Source organism: Oncorhynchus mykiss, chromosome 26, assembly GCF_057628025.1.
Source record: "Oncorhynchus mykiss isolate SJ-2025 chromosome 26, ASM5762802v1, whole genome shotgun sequence".
In the NCBI taxonomy this organism is placed as follows: Eukaryota; Metazoa; Chordata; class Actinopteri; order Salmoniformes; family Salmonidae; genus Oncorhynchus; species Oncorhynchus mykiss.
The window spans coordinates 37,484,864-37,512,541 of NC_143047.1; the positions used below are offsets into that span (position 1 = coordinate 37,484,864).

Genomic DNA, 27,678 nt, shown 5'->3' on the forward strand with positions numbered 1-27,678 from the left:
ATGCTGTTTAATATGACATGTAACCTATTTAGAGTGTTTATATGCTGTTTAATATGACATGTAACCTATTTAGAGTGTTTATATGCTGTTTAATATGACATGTAACCTATATTTAGAGTGTTTATATGCTGTTTAATATGACATGTAACCTATTTAGAGTGTTTATATGCTGTTTAATATGACATGTAACCTATTTAGAGTGTTTATATGCTGTTTAATATGACATGTAACCTATTTAGAGTGTTTATATGCTGTTTAATATGACATGTAACCTATTTATAGTGTTTATATGCTGTTTAATATGTCATGTAACCTATTTAGAGTGTTTATATGCTGTTTAATATGACATGTAACCTATTTAGAGTGTTTATATGCTGTTTAATATGACATGTAACCTATTTAGAGTGTTTATATGCTGTTTAATATGTCATGTAACCTATTTATAGTGTTTATATGCTGTTTAATATGACATGTAACCTATTTAGAGTGTTTATATGCTGTTTAATATGACATGTAACCTATTTATAGTGTTCATATGCTGTTTAATATGACATGTAACCTATTTATAGTGTTTATATGCTGTTTAATATGACATGTAACCTATATTTAGAGTGTTTATATGCTGTTTAATATGACATGTAACCTATTTAGAGTGTTTATATGCTGTTTAATATGTCATGTAACCTATTTAGAGTGTTTATATGCTGTTTAATATGACATGTAACCTATATTTAGAGTGTTTATATGCTGTTTAATATGACATGTAACCTATTTAGAGTGTTTATATGCTGTTTAATATGGCATGTAACCTATTTAGAGTGTTTATATGCTGTTTAATATGACATGTAACCTATATTTAGAGTGTTTATATGCTGTTTAATATGACATGTAACCTATTTATAGTGTTTATATGCTGTTTAATATGACATGTAACCTATTTAGAGTGTTTATATGCTGTTTAATATGACATGTAACCTATATTTAGAGTGTTTATATGCTGTTTAATATGTCATGTAACCTATTTAGAGTGTTTATATGCTGTTTAATATGACATGTAACCTATTTAGAGTGTTTATATGCTGTTTAATATGACATGTAACCTATTTAGAGTGTTCATATGCTGTTTAATATGTCATGTAACCTATTTAGAGTGTTTATATGCTGTTTAATATGACATGTAACCTATTTAGAGTGTTCAAATGCTGTTTAATATGTCATGTAACCTATTTAGAGTGTTTATATGCTGTTTAATATGACATGTAACCTATATTTAGAGTGTTTATATGCTGTTTAATATGGCATGTAACCTATTTAGAGTGTTTATATGCTGTTTAATATGGCATGTAACCTATTTAGAGTGTTTATATGCTGTTTAATATGTCATGTAACCTATATTTAGAGTGTTTATATGCTGTTTAATATGGCATGTAACCTATTTAGAGTGTTTATATGCTGTTTAATATGACATGTAACCTATTTAGAGTTCATATGCTGTTTAATATGACATGTAACCTATTTAGAGTGTTTATATGCTGTTTAATATGGCATGTAACCTATTTAGAGTGTTTATATGCTGTTTAATATGACATGTAACCTATTTAGAGTGTTTATATGCTGTTTAATATGACATGTAACCTATTTAGAGTGTTTATATGCTGTTTAATATGACATGTAACCTATTTAGAGTGTTTATATGCTGTTTAATATGACATGTAACCTATATTTAGAGTGTTTATATGCTGTTTAATATGACATGTAACCTATTTAGAGTGTTTATATGCTGTTTAATATGACATGTAACCTATTTAGAGTGTTTATATGCTGTTTAATATGACATGTAACCTATTTATAGTGTTTATATGCTGTTTAATATGTCATGTAACCTATTTAGAGTGTTTATATGCTGTTTAATATGACATGTAACCTATTTAGAGTGTTTATATGCTGTTTAATATGACATGTAACCTATTTAGAGTGTTTATATGCTGTTTAATATGTCATGTAACCTATTTATAGTGTTTATATGCTGTTTAATATGACATGTAACCTATTTAGAGTGTTTATATGCTGTTTAATATGACATGTAACCTATTTATAGTGTTCATATGCTGTTTAATATGACATGTAACCTATTTAGAGTGTTTATATGCTGTTTAATATGTCATGTAACCTATTTATAGTGTTTATATGCTGTTTAATATGACATGTAACCTATTTAGAGTGTTTATATGCTGTTTAATATGTCATGTAACCTATTTATAGTGTTTATATGCTGTTTAATATGACATGTAACCTATTTAGAGTGTTTATATGCTGTTTAATATGACATGTAACCTATATTTAGAGTGTTTATATGCTGTTTAATATGACATGTAACCTATATTTAGAGTGTTTATATGCTGTTTAATATGACATGTAACCTATTTAGAGTGTTTATATGCTGTTTAATATGACATGTAACCTATTTATAGTGTTTATATGCTGTTTAATATGGCATGTAACCTATTTAGAGTGTTTATATGCTGTTTAATATGACATGTAACCTATATTTAGAGTGTTTATATGCTGTTTAATATGACATGTAACCTATTTAGAGTGTTTATATGCTGTTTAATATGTCATGTAACCTATTTAGAGTGTTTATATGCTGTTTAATATGACATGTAACCTATATTTAGAGTGTTCATATGCTGTTTAATATGTCATGTAACCTATATTTAGAGTGTTTATATGCTGTTTAATATGACATGTAACCTATTTAGAGTGTTTATATGCTGTTTAATATGTCATGTAACCTATTTAGAGTGTTTATATGCTGTTTAATATGACATGTAACCTATTTATAGTGTTTATATGCTGTTTAATATGACATGTAACCTATTTAGAGTGTCTATATGCTGTTTAATATGACATGTAACCTATTTAGAGTGTTTATATGCTGTTTAATATGACATGTAACCTATTTATAGTGTTTATATGCTGTTTAATATGTCATGTAACCTATTTAGAGTGTTTATATGCTGTTTAATATGACATGTAACCTATTTAGAGTGTTTATATGCTGTTTAATATGACATGTAACCTATTTAGAGTGTTTATATGCTGTTTAATATGACATGTAACCTATTTATAGTGTTCATATGCTGTTTAATATGACATGTAACCTATTTATAGTGTTTATATGCTGTTTAATATGACATGTAACCTATATTTAGAGTGTTTATATGCTGTTTAATATGACATGTAACCTATTTAGAGTGTTTATATGCTGTTTAATATGTCATGTAACCTATTTAGAGTGTTTATATGCTGTTTAATATGACATGTAACCTATTTAGAGTGTTTATATGCTGTTTAATATGACATGTAACCTATTTAGAGTGTTCATATGCTGTTTAATATGACATGTAACCTATTTATAGTGTTTATATGCTGTTTAATATGTCATGTAACCTATTTAGAGTGTTTATATGCTGTTTAATATGTCATGTAACCTATTTAGAGTGTTTATATGCTGTTTAATATGACATGTAACCTATTTAGAGTGTCTATATGCTGTTTAATATGTCATGTAACCTATTTAGAGTGTTTATATGCTGTTTAATATGACATGTAACCTATTTATAGTGTTTATATGCTGTTTAATATGACATGTAACCTATTTAGAGTGTTTATATGCTTTTTAATATGGCATGTAACCTATTTAGAGTGTTTATATGCTGTTTAATATGACATGTAACCTATTTAGAGTGTTTATATGCTGTTTAATATGTCATGTAACCTATTTATAGTGTTTATATGCTGTTTAATATGACATGTAACCTATTTAGAGTGTTTATATGCTGTTTAATATGACATGTAACCTATATTTAGAGTGTTTATATGCTGTTTAATATGACATGTAACCTATATTTAGAGTGTTTATATGCTGTTTAATATGACATGTAACCTATTTAGAGTGTTTATATGCTGTTTAATATGACATGTAACCTATTTATAGTGTTTATATGCTGTTTAATATGGCATGTAACCTATTTAGAGTGTTTATATGCTGTTTAATATGACATGTAACCTATATTTAGAGTGTTTATATGCTGTTTAATATGACATGTAACCTATTTATAGTGTTTATATGCTGTTTAATATGACATGTAACCTATTTAGAGTGTTTATATGCTGTTTAATATGTCATGTAACCTATTTAGAGTGTTTATATGCTGTTTAATATGACATGTAACCTATATTTAGAGTGTTCATATGCTGTTTAATATGTCATGTAACCTATATTTAGAGTGTTTATATGCTGTTTAATATGACATGTAACCTATTTAGAGTGTTTATATGCTGTTTAATATGTCATGTAACCTATTTAGAGTGTTTATATGCTGTTTAATATGACATGTAACCTATTTAGAGTGTCTATATGCTGTTTAATATGACATGTAACCTATTTAGAGTGTTTATATGCTGTTTAATATGACATGTAACCTATTTAGAGTTTATATGCTGTTTAATATGTCATGTAACCTATTTATAGTGTTTATATGCTGTTTAATATGTCATGTAACCTATTTATAGTGTTTATATGCTGTTTAATATGACATGTAACCTATTTAGAGTGTTTATATGCTGTTTAATATGACATGTAACCTATTTAGAGTGTTTATATGCTGTTTAATATGTCATGTAACCTATTTATAGTGTTTATATGCTGTTTAATATGGCATGTAACCTATTTAGAGTGTTTATATGCTGTTTAATATGACATGTAACCTATTTAGAGTGTTTATATGCTGTTTAATATGACATGTAACCTATTTATAGTGTTTATATGCTGTTTAATATGGCATGTAACCTATTTAGAGTGTTCATATGCTGTTTAATATGGCATGTAACCTATTTATAGTGTTTATATGCTGTTTAATATGTCATGTAACCTATATATAGTGTTTATATGCTGTTTAATATGACATGTAACCTATTTAGAGTGTTTATATGCTGTTTAATATGTCATGTAACCTATTTATAGTGTTTATATGCTGTTTAATATGGCATGTAACCTATTTATAGTGTTTATATGCTGTTTAATATGTCATGTAACCTATTTATAGTGTTTATATGCTGTTTAATATGACATGTAACCTATTTAGAGTGTTTATATGCTGTTTAATATGACATGTAACCTATTTAGAGTGTTTATATGCTGTTTAATATGTCATGTAACCTATTTAGAGTGTTTATATGCTGTTTAATATGTCATGTAACCTATTTAGAGTGTTTATATGCTGTTTAATATGACATGTAACCTATTTAGAGTGTTTATATGCTGTTTAATATGACATGTAACCTATTTATAGTGTTTATATGCTGTTTAATATGACATGTAACCTATTTAGAGTGTCTATATGCTGTTTAATATGTCATGTAACCTATTTAGAGTGTTTATATGCTGTTTAATATGACATGTAACCTATTTAGAGTGTTTATATGCTGTTTAATATGACATGTAACCTATTTATAGTGTTTATATGCTGTTTAATATGACATGTAACCTATTTATAGTGTTTATATGCTGTTTAATATGACATGTAACCTATTTAGAGTGTTTATATGCTGTTTAATATGTCATGTAACCTATATTTAGAGTGTTTATATGCTGTTTAATATGACATGTAACCTATTTAGAGTGTTTATATGCTGTTTAATATGACATGTAACCTATTTAGAGTGTTTATATGCTGTTTAATATGTCATGTAACCTATTTAGAGTGTTTATATGCTGTTTAATATGACATGTAACCTATTTAGAGTGTCTATATGCTGTTTAATATGACATGTAACCTATTTAGAGTGTTTATATGCTGTTTAATATGACATGTAACCTATTTAGAGTTTATATGCTGTTTAATATGTCATGTAACCTATTTATAGTGTTTATATGCTGTTTAATATGTCATGTAACCTATTTAGAGTGTCTATATGCTGTTTAATATGTCATGTAACCTATTTAGAGTGTTTATATGCTGTTTAATATGACATGTAACCTATTTAGAGTGTCTATATGCTGTTTAATATGACATGTAACCTATTTAGAGTGTTTATATGCTGTTTAATATGACATGTAACCTATTTATAGTGTTTATATGCTGTTTAATATGGCATGTAACCTATTTAGAGTGTTCATATGCTGTTTAATATGGCATGTAACCTATTTATAGTGTTTATATGCTGTTTAATATGTCATGTAACCTATATATAGTGTTTATATGCTGTTTAATATGACATGTAACCTATTTAGAGTGTTTATATGCTGTTTAATATGTCATGTAACCTATTTATAGTGTTTATATGCTGTTTAATATGGCATGTAACCTATTTATAGTGTTTATATGCTGTTTAATATGACATGTAACCTATTTAGAGTGTTTATATGCTGTTTAATATGTCATGTAACCTATTTATAGTGTTTATATGCTGTTTAATATGTCATGTAACCTATTTAGAGTGTTTATATGCTGTTTAATATGACATGTAACCTATTTATAGTGTTTATATGCTGTTTAATATGTCATGTAACCTATTTAGAGTGTTTATATACTGTTTAATATGACATGTAACCTATTTAGAGTGTTTATATGCTGTTTAATATGACATGTAACCTATTTAGAGTGTTTATATGCTGTTTAATATGTCATGTAACCTATTTATAGTGTTTATATGCTGTTTAATATGTCATGTAACCTATTTAGAGTGTTTATATGCTGTTTAATATGTCATGTAACCTATTTAGAGTGTTTATATGCTGTTTAATATGACATGTAACCTATTTAGAGTGTTTATATGCTGCTTAATATGACATGTAACCTATTTATAGTGTTTATATGCTGTTTAATATGACATGTAACCTATTTAGAGTGTCTATATGCTGTTTAATATGTCATGTAACCTATTTAGAGTGTTTATATGCTGTTTAATATGACATGTAACCTATATTTAGAGTGTTTATATGCTGTTTAATATGTCATGTAACCTATATTTAGAGTGTTTATATGCTGTTTAATATGTCATGTAACCTATTTAGAGTGTTTATATGCTGTTTAATATGACATGTAACCTATTTAGAGTGTTTATATGCTGTTTAATATGACATGTAACCTATTTAGAGTGTTTATATGCTGTTTAATATGTCATGTAACCTATATTTAGAGTGTTTATATGCTGTTTAATATGACATGTAACCTATATTTAGAGTGTTTATATGCTGTTTAATATGACATGTAACCTATTTATAGTGTTTATATGCTGTTTAATATGACATGTAACCTATTTATAGTGTTTATATGCTGTTTAATATGACATGTAACCTATTTAGAGTGTTTATATGCTGTTTAATATGACATGTAACCTATTTAGAGTGTCTATATGCTGTTTAATATGACATGTGACCTATAGACATGAAGTCTACGAAGGAACGAAAATGAATTATTTAGGCTATGTTATTTCAATTATTTCAAGGCTTTAGCCTACAAAATAAATACATTTTGAAGCATTTGCAAAGTCCTCTCTGCTCTCGTCTTCCACTCTCATCCCTTTCTGTCCTCTCTGCTCTCGTCTTCCACCCTCATCCCTTTCTGTCCTCTCTGCTCTCGTCTTCCACCTTCATCCCTTTCTGTCCTCTCTGCTCTCGTCTTCCACCCTCATCCCTTTCTGTCCTCTCGTCTTCCACCCTCATCCCTTTCTGTCCTCTCTGCTCTTGTCTTCCACCCTCATCTCTTTCTGTCCTCTCTGCTCCAGTCTTCCACCCTCATCCCTTTCTGTCCTCTCTGCTCTCGTCTTCCACCCTCATCCCTTTCTGTCCTCTCTGCTCCTGTCTTCCACCCTCATCCCTTTCTGTCCTCTCTGCTCCTGTCTTCCACCCTCATCCCTTTCTGTCCTCTCTGCTCCTGTCTTCCACCCTCATCCCTTTCTGTCCTCTCTGCTCCTGTCTTCCACCCTCATCCCTTTCTGTCCTCTCTGCTCCAGTCTTCCACCCTCATCCCTTTCTGTCCTCTCTGCTATAGTCTTCCGCCCTCATCCCTTTCTGTCCTCTCTGCTATAGTCTTCCACCCTCATCCCTTTCTGTCCTCTCTGCTATAGTCTTCCGCCCTCATCCCTTTCTGTCCTCTCTGCTATAGTCTTCCGCCCTCATCCCTTTCTGTCCTCTCTGCTCTAGTCTTCCGCCCTAATCCCTTTCTGCCCTCTCGTCTTCCATTCCTGGACATTAACCCACATCTTCCTCCTCTTTCATCCTCTTCTTTCGCAACTTCAATTTCTCCTCTGGTTTCCCCTTAATCTCCCCCTATCCTCTCTGCTCGCTCACTTCCTTCTTTAGTCCTCAAAAGATGATCTGGAAAATAACCAAACTAAAACTAAAAAACCCTCTTCCACTGTTACTCCTCCACACCTAGCTGACAGACAGACATCACAGAGGATCGGCCTGTCTCACCTCTCTAAGAGGGGACTAATTTGACACACATCCCCTAGTCTCATACTACAGCTGACCCCTGACCTCTTACCCTGCCATGGCACCCCAGTACCCCACCGGGGGGGTTATCCATCAGTCTGAGGGGTCACAGCAGGGTAAGGAGACTTCAGTGGGTAATTCTCACATTCTACAGAGCTTCGTCAGGTGAGGTGAGCAGCCTTCATTGTGAAACTGAATGACTGACAAGTGTGTGAGCGTGTGTCTAGTATGAGTAAAGTATGACCGAGAATGCACACTATTTGTAGGTGTGTTTGTTTTTGTCTGTGTCAGTGCGTAAATATGTATCTGCATGTCACACCACAAGTGTGTGTGAGTGTGTGTGTCCCTGTGAGTGTGTTTTCCCTGTGAGTGTGTGTTAATCTGGTCTTAACACCTAACCATCTACCTGCTCAGACATGGGTTAATTCTGCCCTAAGGCATTATGGGTAATGCCCGTCTGTCAACTGACACCTGAACTTTTCATGGTAGCCACGGCAACCTTATCACGGAACCTGTCAAACCACCATGACAACGAGTGTATGTCAGTCTGTCCAGACTAGGGGTTATGTTTCAGTTTATATAGGGTTCAGCTATAGGGTAGACATCACGGCTGGGGTCAACTCCTTTCAATGCAGTCAATTTAGGTAGTAAACTAAAATCCAGTTTACTTCCTGAACTTACTGAATTGAAATGCAATTGATCCCAACTCTACATAGGGTTTAGGAAGTATAGGCCCAGTCACAGAGGTTAGCAGGTCCATGGTATGGTAAAGAATGCAGGATTTTGTCTTGGTATAAAAGGGATAATTGTTTGGCATGGTGGTGTACTCTCTCTCTGTGTGAACATAAAACCACAGAAACTAAGAGCGCAAGAAAAATAGAAAGGAAAGAGAGAGGACAGCATGAGCGAGAGACACCACTAGAAAAACAAACATATTAATAGTTGAAGGTGGAGAAGGAGAGACACCACTAGAGAGAGACAGATTAATAGTTGAAGGTAGAGAAGGAGAGACACCACTAGAGAGATAGACAGATGAATAGTTGAAAGTGGAGAAGGAGAGACACCACTAGAGAGAGACAGATGAATAGTTGAAGGTAGAGAAGGAGACACCACTAGAGAGAGACAGATGAATAGTTGAAGGTAGAGAAGGAGACACCACTAGAGAGATAGGCAGATGAATAGTTGAAGGTGAGAAGGAGAGACACCACTAGAGAGAGACAGATTAATAGTTGAAGGTAGAGAAGGAGAGACACCACTAGAGAGAGACAGATGAATAGTTGAAGGTAGAGAAGGAGAGACACCACTAGAGAGAGACAGATGAATAGTTGAAGGTGGAGAAGGAGAGACACCACTAGAGATCGACAGATGAATAGTTGAAGGTGATGAAGGAGAGACACCACTAGAGAGAGACAGATGAATAGTTGAAGGTGGAGAAGGAGAGACACCACTAGAAAAACAAACAGATAAATAGTTGGTGGTGAAGGAGAGACACCACTAGAGATAGACAGATGAATAGTTGAAAGTGGAGAAGGAGAGACACCACTAGAGATAGACAGATAAATAGTTGAAGGTGGAGAAGGAGAGACACCACTAGAGAGAGACAGATGAATAGTTGGTGGTGAAGGAGAGACACCACTAGAGATAGACAGATGAATAGTTGAAGGTGGAGAAGGAGAGACACCACTAGAGAGAGACAGATGAATAGTTGAAGGTGGAGAAGGAGAGACACCACTAGAGAGACATATGAATAGTTGAAAGTGGAGAGACACCACTAGAGAGAGAGAGATGAATAGTTGAAAGTGGAGAGACACCACTAGAGAGAGACAGATGAATAGTTGAAGGTGGAGAAGGAGAGACACCACTAGAGATAGACAGATGAATAGTTGAAAGTGGAGAGACACCACTAGAGATAGACAGATGAATAGTTGAAGGTGGAGAAGGAGAGACACCACTAGAAAAACAAACAGATGAATAGTTGAAGGTGGAGAAGGAGAGACACCACTAGAGAGAGACAGATGAATAGTTGAAAGTGGAGAGACACCACTAGAGAGAGACAGATGAATAGTTGAAGGTAGAGAAGGAGACACCACTAGAGAGAGACAGATGAATAGTTGAAGGTAGAGAAGGAGAGACACCACTAGAGATAGACAGATGAATAGTTGAAAGTAGAGAAGGAGAGACACCACAAGAGAGAGACAGATGAATAGTTGAAGGTGATGAAGGAGAGACACCACTAGAGAGAGACAGATGAATAGTTGAAGGTGGAGAAGGAGAGACACCACTAGAGATAGACAGATGAATAGTTGAAGGTAGAGAAGGAGAGACACCACTAGAGAGAGACAGATGAATAGTTGAAGGTGGAGAAGGAGAGACACCACTAGAGATAGACAGATGAATAGTTGAAAGTGGAGAGACACCACTAGAGAGAGAGAGATGAATAGTTGAAGGTGGAGAAGGAGAGACACCACTAGAAAAACAAACAGATGAATAGTTGAAGGTGGAGAAGGAGAGACACCACTAGAGAGAGACAGATGAATAGTTGAAAGTGGAGAGACACCACTAGAGAGAGACAGATGAATAGTTGAAGGTAGAGAAGGAGACACCACTAGAGAGAGACAGATGAATAGTTGAAGGTAGAGAAGGAGAGACACCACTAGAGATAGACAGATGAATAGTTGAAAGTAGAGAAGGAGAGACACCACAAGAGAGAGACAGATGAATAGTTGAAGGTGATGAAGGAGAGACACCACTAGAGAGAGACAGATGAATAGTTGAAGGTGGAGAAGGAGAGACACCACTAGAGAGAGACAGATGAATAGTTGAAGGTAGAGAAGGAGAGACACCACTAGAGAGAGACAGATGAATAGTTGAAGGTGGAGAAGGAGAGACACCATTAGAGAGATCGACAGATGAATAGTTGAAGGTGGAGAAGGAGAGACACCACTAGAGAGAGACAGATGAATAGTTGAAGGTGATGAAGGAGAGACACCACTAGAGAGAGACAGATGAATAGTTGAAGGTGGAGAAGGAGAGACACCACTAGAGAGAGACAGATGAATAGTTGAAGGTGGAGAAGGAGAGACAACACTAGAAAAACAAACAGATGAATAGTTGGTGGTGAAGGAGAGACACCACTAGAGATAGACAGATGAATAGTTGAAAGTGGAGAAGGAGAGACACCACTAGAGATAGACAGATGAATAGTTGAAGGTGGAGAAGGAGAGACACCACTAGAGAGAGACAGATGAATAGTTGAAGGTGGAGAAGGAGAGACACCACTAGAGAGACATATGAATAGTTGAAAGTGGAGAGACACCACTAGAGAGAGAGAGATGAATAGTTGAAAGTGGAGAGACACCACTAGAGATAGACAGATGAATAGTTGAAGGTGGAGAAGGAGAGACACCACTAGAAAAACAAACATATGAATAGTTGAAGGTGGAGAAGGAGAGACACCACTAGAGAGAGACAGATTAATAGTTGAAAGTGGAGAGACACCACTAGAGAGAGAGAGATGAATAGTTGAAGGTGGAGAAGGAGAGACACCACTAGAGAGAGACAGATGAATAGTTGAAAGTAGAGAAGGAGAGACACCACAAGAGAGAGACAGATGAATAGTTGAAAGTGGAGAAGGAGAGACACCACTAGAGAGAGAGACAGATGAATAGTTGAAGGTGGAGAAGGAGAGACACCATTAGAGAGATCGACAGATGAATAGTTGAAGGTGGAGAAGGAGAGACACCACTAGAGAGAGACAGATGAATAGTTGAAGGTGGAGAAGGAGAGACACCACTAGAGATAGGCAGATGAATAGTTGAAGGTGGAGAAGGAGAGACACCACTAGAGATAGACAGATGAATAGTTGAAAGTGGAGAAGGAGAGACACCACTAGAAAAACAAACAGATGAATAGTTGAAGGTGGAGAAGGAGAGACACCACTAGAGAGAGACAGATGAATAGTTGAAGGTAGAGAAGGAGAGGCACCACTAGAGAGAGACAGAAGAATAGTTGAAGGTGGAGAAGGAGAGACACCACTAGAGAGACAGATGAATAGTTGAAAGTGGAGAGACACCACTAGAGAGAGAGAGATGAATAGTTGAAAGTGGAGAGACACCACTAGAGATAGACAGATGAATAGTTGAAAGTGGAGAGACACCACTAGAGATAGACAGATGAATAGTTGAAAGTGGAGAGACACCACTAGAGATAGACAGATGAATAGTTGAAGGTGGAGAAGGAGAGACACCACTAGAAAAACAAACAGATGAATAGTTGAAGGTGATGAAGGAGAGACACCACTAGAGAGAGACAGATGAATAGTTGAAGGTAGAGAAGGAGAGACACCACTAGAGAGAGACAGATGAATAGTTGAAGGTGGAGAAGGAGAGACACCACTAGAGAGAGAGAGATGAATAGTTGAAGGTGGAGAAGGAGAGACACCACTAGAGAGAGACAGATGAATAGTTGAAGGTGGAGAAAGAGAGACACCACTAGAGAGAGAGAGATGAATAGTTGAAGGTGGAGAAGGAGAGACACCACTAGAAAAACAAACAGATGAATAGTTGAAGGTGGAGAAGGAGAGACACCACTAGAGAGAGAGAGATGAATAGTTGAAGGTGGAGAAGGAGAGACACCACTAGAGAGACAGATGAATAGTTGAAAGTGGAGAGACACCACTAGAGAGACAGATGAATAGTTTAAAGTGGAGAGACACCACTAGAGAGACAGATGAATAGTTGAAAGTGGAGAGACACCACTAGAGATAGACAGATGAATAGTTGAAAGTGGAGAGACACCACTAGAGATAGACAGATGAATAGTTGAAAGTGGAGAAGGAGAGACACCACTAGAGATAGACAGATGAATAGTTGAACGTGGAGAAGGAGAGACACCACTAGAGATAGACAGATAAATAGTTGAAGGTAGAGAAGGAGAGACACCACTAGAGATAGACAGATGAATAGTTGAAGGTGGAGAAGGAGAGACACCACTAGAGATCGACAGATGAATAGTTGAAAGTGGAGAAGGAGAGACACCACTAGAAAAACAAACAGATGAATAGTTGAAGGTAGAGAAGGAGAGACACCACTAGAGATAGACAGATGAATAGTTGAAGGTGGAGAAGGAGAGACACCACTAGAGATCGACAGATGAATAGTTGAAAGTGGAGAAGGAGAGACACCACTAGAAAAACAAACAGATGAATAGTTGAAGGTAGAGAAGGAGAGACACCACTAGAGAGAGACAGATGAATAGTTGAAAGTGGAGAAGAAGAGACACCACTAGAGAGAGACAGATGAATAGTTGAAGGTGGAGAAGGAGAGACACCACTAGAGAGAGAGACAGATGAATAGTTGAAGGTAGAGAAGGAGAGACACCACTAGAGAGAGAGATGAATAGTTGAAGGTGGAGAAGGAGAGACACCACTAGAGAGCTAGACAGATGAATAGTTGAAGGTAGAGAAGGAGAGACACCACTAGAGATAGACAGATGAATAGTTGAAGGTGGAGAAGAAGAGACACCACTAGAGAGATAGGCAGATGAATAGTTGAAGGTGGAGAAGAAGAAACACCACTAGAGAGATAGGCAGATGAATAGTTGAAGGTGGAGAAGAGACACCACTAGAGAGAGACAGATGAACAGTTGAAGGTGGAGAAGGAGAGACACCACTAGAGAGATAGACAGATGAATAGTTGAAGGTAGAGAAGGAGAGACACCACTAGAGAGATCGACAGATGAATAGTTGAAGGTGGAGAAGGAGAGACACCACTAGAGATCGACAGATGAATAGTTGAAGGTGAAGAAGGAGAGACACCGCTAGAGAGAGACAGATGAATAGTTGAAGGTGGAGAAGGAGAGACACCATTAGAGAGATAGACAGATGAATAGTTGAAAGTGGAGAAGGAGAGACACCACTAGAAAAACAAACAGATGAATAGTTGAAGGTAGAGAAGGAGAGACACCACTAGAGAGAGAGAGATGAATAGTTGAAGGTGGAGAAGGAGAGACACCACTAGAGAGAGACAGATGAATAGTTGAAGATGATGAAGGAGAGACACCACTAGAGAGAGACAGATGAATAGTTGAAGGTAGAGAAGGAGAGACACCACTAGAGAGAGACAGATGAATAGTTGAAGGTGGAGAAGGAGAGACACCACTAGAGATAGACCGATGAATAGTTGAAGGTGGAGAAGGAGAGACACCACTAGAGAGAGACAGATGAATAGTTGAAGGTGGAGAAGGAGAGACACCACTAGAGAGACATATGAATAGTTGAAGGTGGTGAAGGAGAGACACCACTAGAGAGAGACAGATGAATAGTTGAAGGTAGAGAAGGAGAGACACCACTAGAGAGAGATAGACAGATGAATAGTTTAAGTTGGAGAAGGAGAGACACCACTAGAGAGAGACAGATGAATAGTTGAAAGTGGAGAAGGAGAGACACCACTAGAGAGATAGACAGATGAATAGTTTAAGTTGGAGAAGGAGAGACACCACTAGAGAGATAGACAGATGAATAGTTGAAGGAGAGTGACAGAGGGAGAGAGAGCCAGAGATGCAGGTAGAGGTAGAGAAAGAGGCTGAGCTGCCGCCCGGGGCGGACGTGTCCTGGAGTGATTAGTTGGCTTGGTGTGGGACGTCACACAGGGCTGGGAGGGAATCTCATCGCTATCTCACATGCCAATCAACATCCCTCTGGGACAGTTGTCCAACGGGTCACAGCCACGCCGAGACACGCAGACGGAACGCAAAGGTAAACACAGACATGCACACACCTGGGGTGAGGCAGTGACTCAGCAGAAATGGCCGCCGCACCCCCACCATGCATTACCCAGAATGCCAAGCGCCAATCACAACATTGAGAGAGTGCAGAGCATTATGTAACAATGGGAAACAACTGCTGATTGGCATGTGAGATCCAGGCTGCATCACAACCGGCTGTGATTGGGAGTCCCATAGGGCGGCGCACAATTGTCCCAGTGTCGTACGAGTTTGGCCGGTGTAGGCCGTCATTGTAAATAAGAATTTGTTCTTAACTGACTTGCCTATTTAAATAAAGGTTAAATAAATGTTTGATTGGTTTGATGGCGACTGGTGACGTCATGAGAGATACTCTGGAAATTCACTCCTCACACACACACAATACAGATCACCACCAGGGAATTTGATTGGCATTTCATATCGTGTGCTCGCTTATATCAACATGTGTTGTAGCCAGTTTGACTTGACCTCTTTCCTCTCCCTCTCTTTTCTACTCCATGTCTTACTTTTATTAAGAGTGCTGCCTGTCATTCCCAAGACAACCCCACACAAGGCCTGTCCCTCACAGACAGTATGCAGCAGTACAACATCACCCAGTCCCACCGAGGCTCAGGGAGGAGCCCAGCAGACATACAGATCCACTAAGGAGGGGAATTAAAAGGCCGTTCAGAATAACCACCTTGACTTTTATGGACCTTATAAATCTACACCGGAGACAGCTTTTCAGAGGGAGAAGAGGAGAGGAGGAAAGGGAGGAGAGAAAGGAGGAAGAGGGGGTGAGAGAGAGGGAGGATAGAGGGTGATAAAGAGTAGAGGGATGATAAAGGGTAAGTATAACTCCCTGATTAACTACTACAAGGCCAGAGTATGATAAGTTAATAATAAGATAATGATACAGTAATGAGGGACAATGATGAGTTTGACAGAGGAGAGGCCCTTCATCTGGAGAGAAGAGCCACAGAGATGGATTACAGTGAAGGAGAGTGAATTTGTGTGTGTGTGTGTATGTGTGTCTGTTTGTGCGTGTGTGTGTGCGTGTGTGCGTGTGTGTGTGTGTGTGTGTGTGTGTGTGTGTGTGTGCGTGTGTGCGTGCGTGCGTGCGTGCGTGCGAGCGACGGATAAAGGCAAGGGCAAGAGGGGAGGGCAGCTGCACTTGAGTACTTGGATTGGGGGAGTCTGAGGAGGGAGAAAAGCGAGGGAGGAGACGGACACAGAGGGCCTTAATGGAGGGGCTGGATAGAGAAGCCAGAGGGTCAGGGAAGAGTTGAATTAGCATAGTCAAACCTTTAATGTCAGAGAACTCAGTGAATATCACACTGAATATCTACAATAGAGAGTGAAAATGACAGATTCTGTACTAGGTCAGTCAGTCTAGTGACGGGGGTGTGTACCAATGCGGAAACAGAGCCATCGCAGTGCTTGACAGTCCCAAGATTGAACTTAACACCTGCCAGACCCTGGCATAATTATCTCATCAGATGTACAGGCATATACACTGCACTATCCACACACTCCATACTATAGTAACAAAAGTTCTCAACAATAACAGGAAGTAGGTGTCATAGGGGCGTGATAAAGGCCCATAGTAACTAAAGTACTCAACAATAACAGGAAGTAGGTGTCATAGGGGCGTGATAAAAGTCCATAGTAACTAAAGTACTCAACAATAACAGGAAGTAGGTGTCATAGGGGCGTGATAAAGGTCCATAGTAGCTAAAGTACTCAACAATAACAGGAAGTAGGTGTCATAGGGGCGTGATAAAGGTCCATAGTAACTAAAGTACTCAACAATAACAGGAAGTAGGTGTCATAGGGGCGTGATAAAGGCCCATAGTAACTAAAGTACTCAACAATAACAGGAAGTAGGTGTCATAGGGGCGTGATAAAAGTCCATAGCAACTAAAGTACTCCAGAACACAATAGTCTTTCCTCATCTCCTGTTCATGAGCTGTTTCTTCTCTGGTACCTTTGAAGTTGCTCGGCAGTAGGTGTGACAACACTGGTGTCTCTATAGTTTCACCTTTCTCATTGCCAACCGACAGCTGGAGAAAGTTCACACTTCTTGATGCACCCATCCCGTTAGCGGGATCATCTTTGTCAACCACCGCTGAATTGCAGAGCTCCAAATTCAAATTAAAGCACTAAAAATATTTAATTTTCATGAAATCACAAGTGCAATATAGCAAAACAGAGCTTAGCTTGTTGTTAATCCACCTGGCGTGTCAGATTTCAATAAAGCTTTTCGGCGAAAGCATACCAAGCGTTTATGTAAGAACACCTCTCTCAGTAGACAAAATATTACAAACAGCTAGCAGCCAAGTAGATAGGTCACGAAAGTCAGAAAAGCAATAAATTAAATCGCTTACCTTTGATGATCTTCGGATGTTTGCACTCACGAGACTCCCAGTTACACAATAAATGTTCCTTTTGTTCCATAAAGATTATTTTTATATCCAAAATATCTCCATTTGGTTGGTGCGTTATGTTCAGAAATCAACAGGCTCGAGCGGTCACGACATCGCAGATGAAAATTCCAAATAGTATCCGTAATGTTCGGAGAAACATGTTAAACGTTTTTTATAATCAATCCTCAGGTTGTTTTTACAATATATAATCGATAATATATCAACCGGGAATGCAGCTTCTTCAGAGAGAGAGAAAATGGATACTCCAAGCAGTTGCGCATACAAAACGCTGCTGGCACCCAGCCGCGATGTGATCTTTCTCGCTCATTTTTCAAAATAAAAGCCTGAAACTATGTCTTAAGACTGTCCACACCATGGGGAAGCCATAGGGAAAGGAATCAGGTTGATATCCCTTTAAATGGAGCGAAGGCAGGCTATGGAACATGGCGCTTTCAAAATAGAGGCCACTTCCTGGTTTGATTTTCCTCAGGTTTTCGCCTGCAATATCAGTTCTGTTATACTCACAGACCATATTTTGACAGTTTTGGAAACTTTAGAGTGTTTTCTATCCTAATCTGACAATTATATGCATATACTAGATTCTGAGCCTGAGAAATAGGCAGTTGAATTTGGGTACGTTTTTCATCCAAACATCAAAATACTGCCCCCTACACTCAAGAGGTTTTAACAGAGACTAGTGAAGCGAGGCTAACGCCAGAGACAATTCAAAATAACCATCAGCACTTACTGTGAGCCATGCTGTGGACAGGAAGTACGCAGAAGAAATTAAATGCAGAAGGTTTTAAATAAATCATTACTTCTGTTCTCAATGGAGATCTGTAATAAGTTAACGCTTCCATTAAAATGATAATATGATTTGGCTGTTGAGATAATGTGCTTTTTCTCTGCGTGTATGAGTATGTGCCTGAATGTGTATATCTGAAAGACAGCGTGTGTGAAAGACAGCGTGTGTGAAAGACAGCGTGTGTGAAAGACAGCGTGTGTGAAAGACAGAGTGTGTGAAAGACAGAGTGTGTGAAAGACAGAGTGTGTGAAAGACAGCGTGTGTGAAAGACAGAGTGTGTGAAAGACAGAGTGTGTGAAAGACAGCGTGTGAAAGAGTATGAGAGAAAGCGTGTGAAAAGATAACAGGATATGACACGTGTTTGTTTGCTAGATTACGTAACCACAGGCTCGAGCGGGTTGTTGTGGTGGCAGAGGCCTACCTCAATGGTGAACTGCTTCCTCTTGAGTTTGAAGGCCAGGTCCTTGTTGTCGGGCAGATCACACACCAGGCAGTTCAGATAGGGCAGCTGACGTACATCTAGCAGACCTGGGAGAGAAGAGGACAGAGGGAAACCAATTTGGATAAAGGACAAAGTACACATCATCCATGGGTGCATCTCAATAGTCAAAGTGGCTTCCTCAATTGTCTCCTTTCCTTTCTCTACACTGATGTGGAAACAAAGTGGATTGTGAACAGGTTATACCTGGAAGGCATTCACCACCTTCCTTAAACCTATCTTATATTTTCAGATCAGATGAAGGCATGGACATGGGAAGAGGAAGTCACTATAGACTATTGAGATGCACCCCTCACGCACCAAAGGAGTTGTAATCGCCAGTTATGTGCCAGGCTCTCATAGACCTCCTATTAGGAGGGAGCTCAGGAGACAGGTTCCTTCGCCCTCCATGTTTCCCTGTCTCCTTCCCTCACTCTATCCTCCCTTCCAATCAGGAGCTGCAAGATTCAGCACTTGAAGCACTCAGGCAAAATGTTGTGATTATACTCAAGTAATGAGGCAGAACAAGATAAACAGGGACTTCTATTCCAGGGGACAAACTAATTGAGTTCTTATTTCAGGAAGGAAGACCGGCAGGCTGGAATGACTGTGTGTGTGTGTGTGTGTGTGTGTGCTGTAGGGCTTGCTATACATAATATGTTGTAGATGGGAGGGGTGGTGGGTGAGAGGAATAAATAGGTTCACTTTTCATAGGAAGAGACCTTAAGAAATTCTCCCTCCCTCCGTAAAGTGACATTTCATAAAACTGGAGAGCAGAAGCAGGGATGGTACAAAAGATAGAGAAGAGAGAGAGAGAGAGAGAGAGAGAGAGAGGGGAATAGATGGAGAAAGAGAGGGGGATGGTGAGTTCTCTCCTCCGTGCACTTGGGTGATTTCCTATCGCCTGATTCGCTGTGACAGGCATCCCAGCATGCTTTGAGCAGCCCTGAACTGCTGCTACAAAACGCACACACACAAAACACACAATGAACACACATTTGCAAATTCTTAAACAGAGGATGTATATTTTGATATAGGTCAAATAGTGCCAGTATAGTTAAATATCAGATCAACATCTTTCTAACAGAGAGATTCAACCCTCAGCTGTGTATTATATTAAACCGTATCATTGTGTGGTGGGTGAACACAAAGCAAAACAATAGTGGTCAGTGGGACAGGTTAAGGACGTGGGACAGGTTAGGGACGTGGGACAGGTTAGGGACGTGGGACAGGTTAGGGACGTGGGACAGGTTAGGGACGTGGGACAGGTTAGGGACGTGGGACAGGTTAGGGATGTGGGACAGGTTAGGGACGTGGGACAGGTTAGGGACGTGGGACATGTCAGCATGTACATAAAACAATGTGTTAGAAGAGAAACTAAAAGATGCCATTTAATCATTCTTCATCTGTCTCAACTAGGGCTGACTAACCAGGCTGAGAGGAAAGGAGGAATAAACCAAAGGAAATTAGGAATAAACCAGAGGAGAGGAGAAGGGGAATAAAACAGAGGAGAGGCGGAATAAACCAGAGGAGAGGAGAAGGGGAATAAACCAGAGGAGAGGGGGGATAAACCAGAGGAGAGGGGGAATAAACCAGAGGAGAGGAGAAGGGGAATAAACCAGAGGAGAGGAGAAGGGGAATAAACCAGAGGAGAGGGGGAATAAACCAGAGGAGAGGAGAAGGGGAATAAACCAGAGGAGAGGGGGAATAAAACAGAGGAGAGGAGAAGGGGAATAAACCAGAGGAGAGGGGGAATAAACCAGAGGAGAGGAGAAGGGGAATAAAACAGAGGAGAGGGGGAATAAACCAGAGGAGAGGGGGAATAAACCAGAGGAGAGGGGGAATAAACCAGAGGAGAGGGGGAATAAACCAGAGGAGAGGAGAAGGGGAATAAACCAGAGGAGAGGGGGAATAAATCAAAGGAGAGGGGGAATAAACCAGAGGAGAGGGGGAATAAACCAGAGGAGAGGGGGAATAAACCAGAGGAGAGGGGGAATAAACCAGAGGAGAGGAGAAGGGGAATAAACCAGAGGAGAGGGGGAATAAACCAGAGGAGAGGGGGAATAAACCAGAGGAGAGGGGGAATAAACCAGAGGAGAGGGGGAATAAACCAGAGGAGAGGGGGAATAAACCAGAGGAAAGGGGGAGAGGAGAGGGAGAATAAACCAGAGGAGAGGGGGAATAAATCAAAGGAGAGGGGGAATAAACCAGAGGAAAGGAGGAGAGGAGATGGGGAATAAACCAGAGGAAAAGAGCAAGAGAGAAAGAGAGAGGCATGACTAAAAATACCTCCATCTCTTAAACTGACCTTTATGTGTGGGAGAGAGAGAGTGAGGGAGTGATGGAGAGAGGGAACGTGTGTATGAGGGAGGGAGAGAGAGAGAGTGTGAGGGAGTGATGGAGAGAGGGAATGTGTGTATGAGAGAGGGAGGGAGAGAGAGAGTGAGGGAGTGATGGAGAGAGGGAATGTGTGTATGAGAGAGGGAGAGAGGGGGATGCTTATATATATATATATATATATATATATATATATATATATATATATATATATATATATATATATATATATATATATCCTTCCTCTTCCCCCTCTCAGACTGTCATCCTCCATGTCAGAGCAGACTAAACCATCTATGGAGAGAGGAGTGGACAGAGAAAAAGATGGAGAGAGTGATGGTGAAGAATATGGATTCCCCAGCATTGGTCCACTCTGCTCTACACCAGGCCTCAGGGGTATATGGGACTGGGGTTGTATGTGTGTGGAGGGAGGACAGGAGAGAGGAGCTCTGCTGGGGGGTGAGAGGGGCGAGGGGGAGAGTGCGGCGTGGCAGCTGAATCCCCCCCGGCCTGTCTAGTGAGGAGCACGTCTGATTGAGCAGCAGCCCACTAACAGGCCCTGACAGCCTGGGCTGCCCTGTGAGGGGCCTGCCTGCCTAGCCGACCAGCCTCCACAATCTCTCTCTCACACACACACACACACACACACACACCTTGTGTGTGTGTGGGGGGGGGGGGGGGGGGGGGGGGTTACCGTGGTAATCTTTGTACAGGGGGTTGGTCTCTCTCTCTGAGCCTCTGAAGGACTCTAGAGCGATGGCCGTGTCACACAACCTGGTTATATTGCCCATCAGAGCTCTGTTCTGTAGGAGAGAGAGAGATGGAGAGAAGAAAGAGAGATGGAGAGTGAGGGTGAGGGAAAGAGACAAAAAGGGAGAGAGAAAGATGAGAGATCACAGGTAATTGAAAACCTCCTGACGTCAGCGCTGAAATTAAATTAGGGGGGGGGGGCAGTTGTTGAGGTTACATGGAGAAAGGTGTGGGGGGGGGCAGTTGTTGAGGTTACATGGAGAAAGGTGTGGGGGGGGCAGTTGTTGAGGTTACATGGAGAAAGGTGTGGGGGGGCAGTTGTTGAGGTCAGATGTAGAATGGTGTGGGGGGGCAGTTGTTGAGGTCAGATGTAGAATGGTGTGGGGGGCAGTTGTAGAATGGTGTGGGGGGGGTGCAGTTGTAGAATGGTGTGGGGGGGCAGTTGTTGAGGTCAGATGTAGAATGGTGTGGGGGGGCAGTTGTTGAGGTTATATGTAGAATGGTGTGGGGGGGGCAGTTGTAGAATGGTGTGGGGGGGCAGTTGTTGAGGTCAGATGTAGAATGGTGTGGGGGGGCAGTTGTAGAATGGTGTGGGGGGGGCAGTTGTAGAATGGTGTGGGGGGCAGTTGTTGAGGTCAGATGTAGAATGGTGTGGGGGGGCAGTTGTTGAGGTTATATGTAGAATGGTGTGGGGGGGGGCAGTTGTTGAGGTCAGATGTAGAATGGTGTGGGGGGGCAGTTGTTGAGGTCAGATGTAGAATGGTGTGGGGGGGCAGTTGTTGAGGTCAGATGTAGAATGGTGTGGGGGGGCAGTTGTTGAGGTTATATGTAGAATGGTGTGGGGGTGGCAGTTGTAGAATGGTGTGGGGGGGCAGTTGTTGAGGTCAGATGTAGAATGGTGTGGGGGGGGCAGTTGTAGAATGGTGTGGGGGGGGCAGTTGTAGAATGGTGTGGGGGGCAGTTGTTGAGGTCAGATGTAGAATGGTGTGGGGGGGCAGTTGTTGAGGTCAGATGTAGAATGGTGTGGGGGGGGCAGTTGTTGAGGTCAGTTGTAGAATGGTGTGGGGGGGGGCAGTTGTTGAGGTCAGTTGTAGAATGGTGTGGGGGGGGGCAGTTGTTGAGGTCAGATGTAGAATAGTGTGGGGGGGCAGTTGTTGAGGTCAGTTGTAGAATGGTGTGGGGGGGGACAGTTGTTGAGGTCAGATGTAGAATGGCTTGGTGGTTAAAGGTAAACATTAGGAGCAGCAAGGAGGAGATGCTGCATAATATCTTTGTACCACATAACACACAAGTAGAGAGATGTGTATATGTACACTCAAGCACAAAGACAAACACACACGCAACATGCACACAAGAACACAAACACACAGTTGAAGGAGTGAAGGGGAGAGGATCGCTCGAGGAGGGCTCCCCCTGCTGGTCAGATCTCCCTCTGTTGTGACAGCAGAGAACAAGGAAGAGGGAGAGAGAGGAATGCAGGGTGATAGAGGGAGGGAGGGAGGGAGGGAGGGTGGGGGAACGCAGGGAGGGAGGAGGGAGGTTGTGAGAGAGGGACGCAGGGAGAGAGGGACGCAGGGAGAGAGGGAAAGAGGAAGAGGGAGAGAGGGACTCAGGGAGAGAGGGACGCAGGGAGAGAGGGACGCAGGGAGAGAGGGACTCAGGGAGAGAGGGACGCAGGGAGAGAGGGACGCAGGGAGAGAGGGAGAGAGGGACGCAGGGAAAGAGGGAGAGAGGGACGCAGGGAGAGAGGGACGCAGAGGGAGAGAGGGACGCAGGGAGAGAGGGACGCAGGAAGAGAAGGAAAGAGGAAGAGGGAGAGAGGGACGCAGGGAGAGAGGGAGAGAGGGACGCAGGGAGAGAGGGAGAGAGGGACGCAGGGAGAGAGGGAGAGAGGGACGCAGGGAGAGAGGGAGAGAGGGACGCAGGGAGAGAGGGAAAGAGGAAGAGAGGGACGCAGGGAGAGAGGGACGCAGTGAGAGAGGGACGCAGGGAGAGAGAGACGCAGGGAGAGAGGGACGCAGGGAGAGAGGGACGCAGGGAGAGAGGGAGAGAGGGACGCAGGGAGAGAGGGAGAGAGGGACGCAGGGAGACAGGGACGCAGGGAGAGAGGGACGCAGGGAGAGAGGGACGCAGGGAGAGAGGGATGCAGGGAGAGAGGGACGCAGGGAGAGAGGGACGCAGGGAGAGAGGGACGCAGGGAGAGAGGGACGCAGGGAGAGAGGGAGAGAGGAAAACAGGAAGAGAGGGAGAGAGGAAGAGAGGGAGAGAGGAAAACAGGAAGAGAGGGAGAGAGGAAAACAGGAAGAGAGGGAGAGAGGAAAACAGGAAGAGAGGGAGAGAGGAAAACAGGAAGAGAGGGAGAGAGGAAAACAGGAAGAGAGGGAAAGAGGAACACAGGAAGAGAGGGATAGAGGAACACAGGAAGAGAGGGAGAGAGGAAGAGGGAGGGAGGAAGAGAGGGACGCAGGGAGAGAGGGACGCAGGGAGAGAGTGACGCAGGGAGAGAGGGAGAAAGGAAGAGGGAGAGAGGAAGAGAGGGACGCAGTGAGTGAGGAAGAGCGGGACGCAGGGAGAGAGGGACGCAGGGAGAGTGGAAAACAGGAAGAGAGGGAGAGAGAAACACAGCAAGAGAGGAAGAGAGGGACGCAGGGAGAGAGGGATGCAGGGAGAGAGGAACACAGCAAGAGAGGAAGAGAGGGACGCAGGGAGAGAGGGACGCAGGGAGAGTGGAAAACAGGAAGAGAGGGAGAGAGGAACACAGCAAGAGAGGAAGAGAGGGACGCAGGGAGAGAGGGACGCAGGGAGAGTGGAAAACAGGAAGAGAGGGAGAGAGGAACACAGCAAGAGAGGAAGAGGGACGCAGGGATGGTGGGAGTTTTCTATTATTCATCTCCTCAGCCTCTTAAATCATTAAGGTCCTCCTCTCTGTGTTGGCTGCCTGCCACCTGCCTGATGCAGTTTTCATGCCTTCCTGTCTTATCTTCCTTTCTTGTTCTCCATCCTTTACACTTGTGTTCTACTGTTAAAGTATGCATGTCCCCCCAGTCATGCCTCAGAGCACTTAGAGGCTGAGGTCAGTCACACACAGAAATTAAACCCCGGGTGAGCGAAATTACTTAGCACACATTTTAATTGTACTGTTTAGAGGGGTGGGCCACCAATAGTGTGTGTGTGGTCTGTGATTTTAGGATGGCCAACTAAATGAACATCCTGTCTATAATTTTCAGCTATACTTTTCAGCTATACTTTTCAGCTATACTTTTCGTGGCTGTTTATTTACCACCACAGACTGATGCTGGCACTAAGACCGCACTCAGTCAACTGTATAAGGAAATAAGAAAACAGGAAACCACTCACCCAGAGGCGGCGCTCCTAGTGGCCGGAGACTTTAATGCAGGGAAACTTAAATCAGTTCTACAAAACTCTATCAACATGTTAAATGTGCAACCAGAGGGAAAAAAATTATAGATCACCTGTACTCCACACACAAAGACACGTACAAAGCTCTCCCTCGCCCTCCATTTGGTAAATCCGAACACAACTCTATCCTCCTAATTCCTGCTTACAAGCAAAAATTAAAGTAGGAAGCACCAGTGACTCGGTCTATAAAAAAATGGTCAGATGAAGCAGATGCTAAACTACAGGACTGTTTTGCTATCACAGACTGGAACATGTTCCGGGATTCTTCCGATGACATTGAGGAATACACCACATTAGTCACTGGCTTTATCAATAAGTGCATTGAGGACGTCGTCCCCACAGTGACTGTACGTACATACCCCAACCAGAAGCCATGGATTACAGGCAACATTCGCACTGAGCTAAAGGGTACAGCTGCCGCTTTCAAGGTGCGAGACTCTAACCCGGAAGCTTACAAGAAATCCCACTATGCCCTGAGATGAACCATCAAACAGGCAAAGCGTCAATACAGGGCTAAGATTGAATCATACTACACCGGCTCAGACGCTCGTCGGATGTGGCAGGACTTGCAAACTATTACAGACTACAAAGGGAAGCACAGCCAAGAGCTGCCCAGTGATACGAGCCTACCAGACGAGCTAAATCACTTCTATGCTCGCTTCGAGGCAAGCAACACTGAGGCATGCATGAGAGCATCAGCTGTTCCATAGCCATGGAGTGCTTTGAAAGGCTGGTAATGGCTCACATAACACCATTATCCCAGAAACCCTAGACCCACTCCAATTTGCATACAGCCCAAACAGATCCACAGATGATGCAATCTCTATTGCACTCCACACTGCCCTTTCATACCTGGACAAAAGGAACACCTATGTGAGAATGTTGTTCATTGACAACAGCTCAGTGTTCGACACCATAGTACCCTCAAAGCTCATCACCAAGCTAAGGATCCTGGGACTAAACACCTCCCTCTGCAACTGGATCCTGGACTTCCTGACAGGTGGCGAGGGTAGGTAGCAACACATCTGCCACACTGATCCTCAACACTGGAGCTCCCCAGGGGTGCGTGCTCAGTCCCCTCCTGTACTCCCTGTTCACCCACGACTGCATGGCCAGGCAAGACTCCAACACCATCATTAAGTTTGCTGACTACACAACAGTGGTAGGCCTGATCACCGACAATGACGAGACAGTCTATAGGGAGGAGGTCAGAGACCTGGCCGGGTGGTACCAGAATAACAACCTATACCTCAACGTAACCAAGACTAAGGAGATGATTGTGGACTACAGGAAAAGGAGCACTGAGCACGCCCACATTCTCATCGATGGGGCTGTAGTGGAGCAGGTCGAGAGCTTCAAATTCCTTGGTGTCCACATCAACAAACTAGATTGGTCCAAACACACCAAGATTGTCGTGAAGAGGGCACAACAAAGCCTATTCCCCCTCAGGAAATGAAAAAGATTTGGCATGGGCCCTGAGATCCTCAAAAGGTTCTACAGCTGCAACATCGAGAGCATCCTGACCGGTTGCATCACTGCCTGGTGCGGCAATTGCTCGGCCTCTGACCGCAAGGCACTTCAGAGGGTAGTGTGTACGGCAAAGCTCCCTGCCATCCAAGACCTCTACACCAGGCGGTGTCAGAGGAAGGCCCTAAAAATGGTCAAAGAGCCCAGCCACCCATCAGACTGTTCTCTCTCCTACCGCATGGCAAGCTGTATCGAAGTGCCAAGTCTAGGACAAAAAGGCTTCTCAACAGTTTTTACCCCCAAGCCATAAGTCTCCTGAACAGGTAACCAAATGGTTACTTGGACTATCTGCATTGTGTCCCACCACCCGCCAACCCCTCTTTTTACACTTCTGCTACTCTCTGTTCATCATACATGCACAGTCACTTTAACGATACCTACATGTACATACTACCTCAATAAGCCCGACTAACAGTATATAGCCTTGCTACTCTTTTTTCAAATGTCTTTTTACTGTTGTTTTATTTCTTTACTTACCTACACACACACACCTTTTTTTCCGCACCATTGGTTAGAGCCTGTAAGTAAGCATTTCACTGTAAGGTCTACTACACCTGTTGTATTCGGCGCACGTGACAAATAACCTTTAATATGATTTGTCTGTCCCCTCACTGTCTGGTGGCTTCTCCTTCACATACGGGTAACTGCCAAAATAAAGGAAACACCAACTTAATAGGGCGTTGGGCCACCA

At 41.5% G+C, this 27,678-nt stretch overlaps 1 protein-coding gene across 1 annotated transcript in view; it reads right to left on the reverse strand.

Moving 5' to 3' along the window:
- Positions 1-27,678, reverse strand: part of LOC110506941 (elongator complex protein 4) — a 126,896-nt gene that overhangs the window by 61,121 nt on the left and 38,097 nt on the right. Inside the window, exons 8-9 of the mRNA XM_090222921.1 lie at positions 21,985-22,093; positions 18,897-19,003 (exon numbers count right to left, since the gene is read on the reverse strand). Of these exons, the coding sequence (XP_090079047.1) occupies positions 18,897-19,003; positions 21,985-22,093 (216 nt within the window). The remainder of the gene's footprint in view (positions 1-18,896; positions 19,004-21,984; positions 22,094-27,678) is intronic.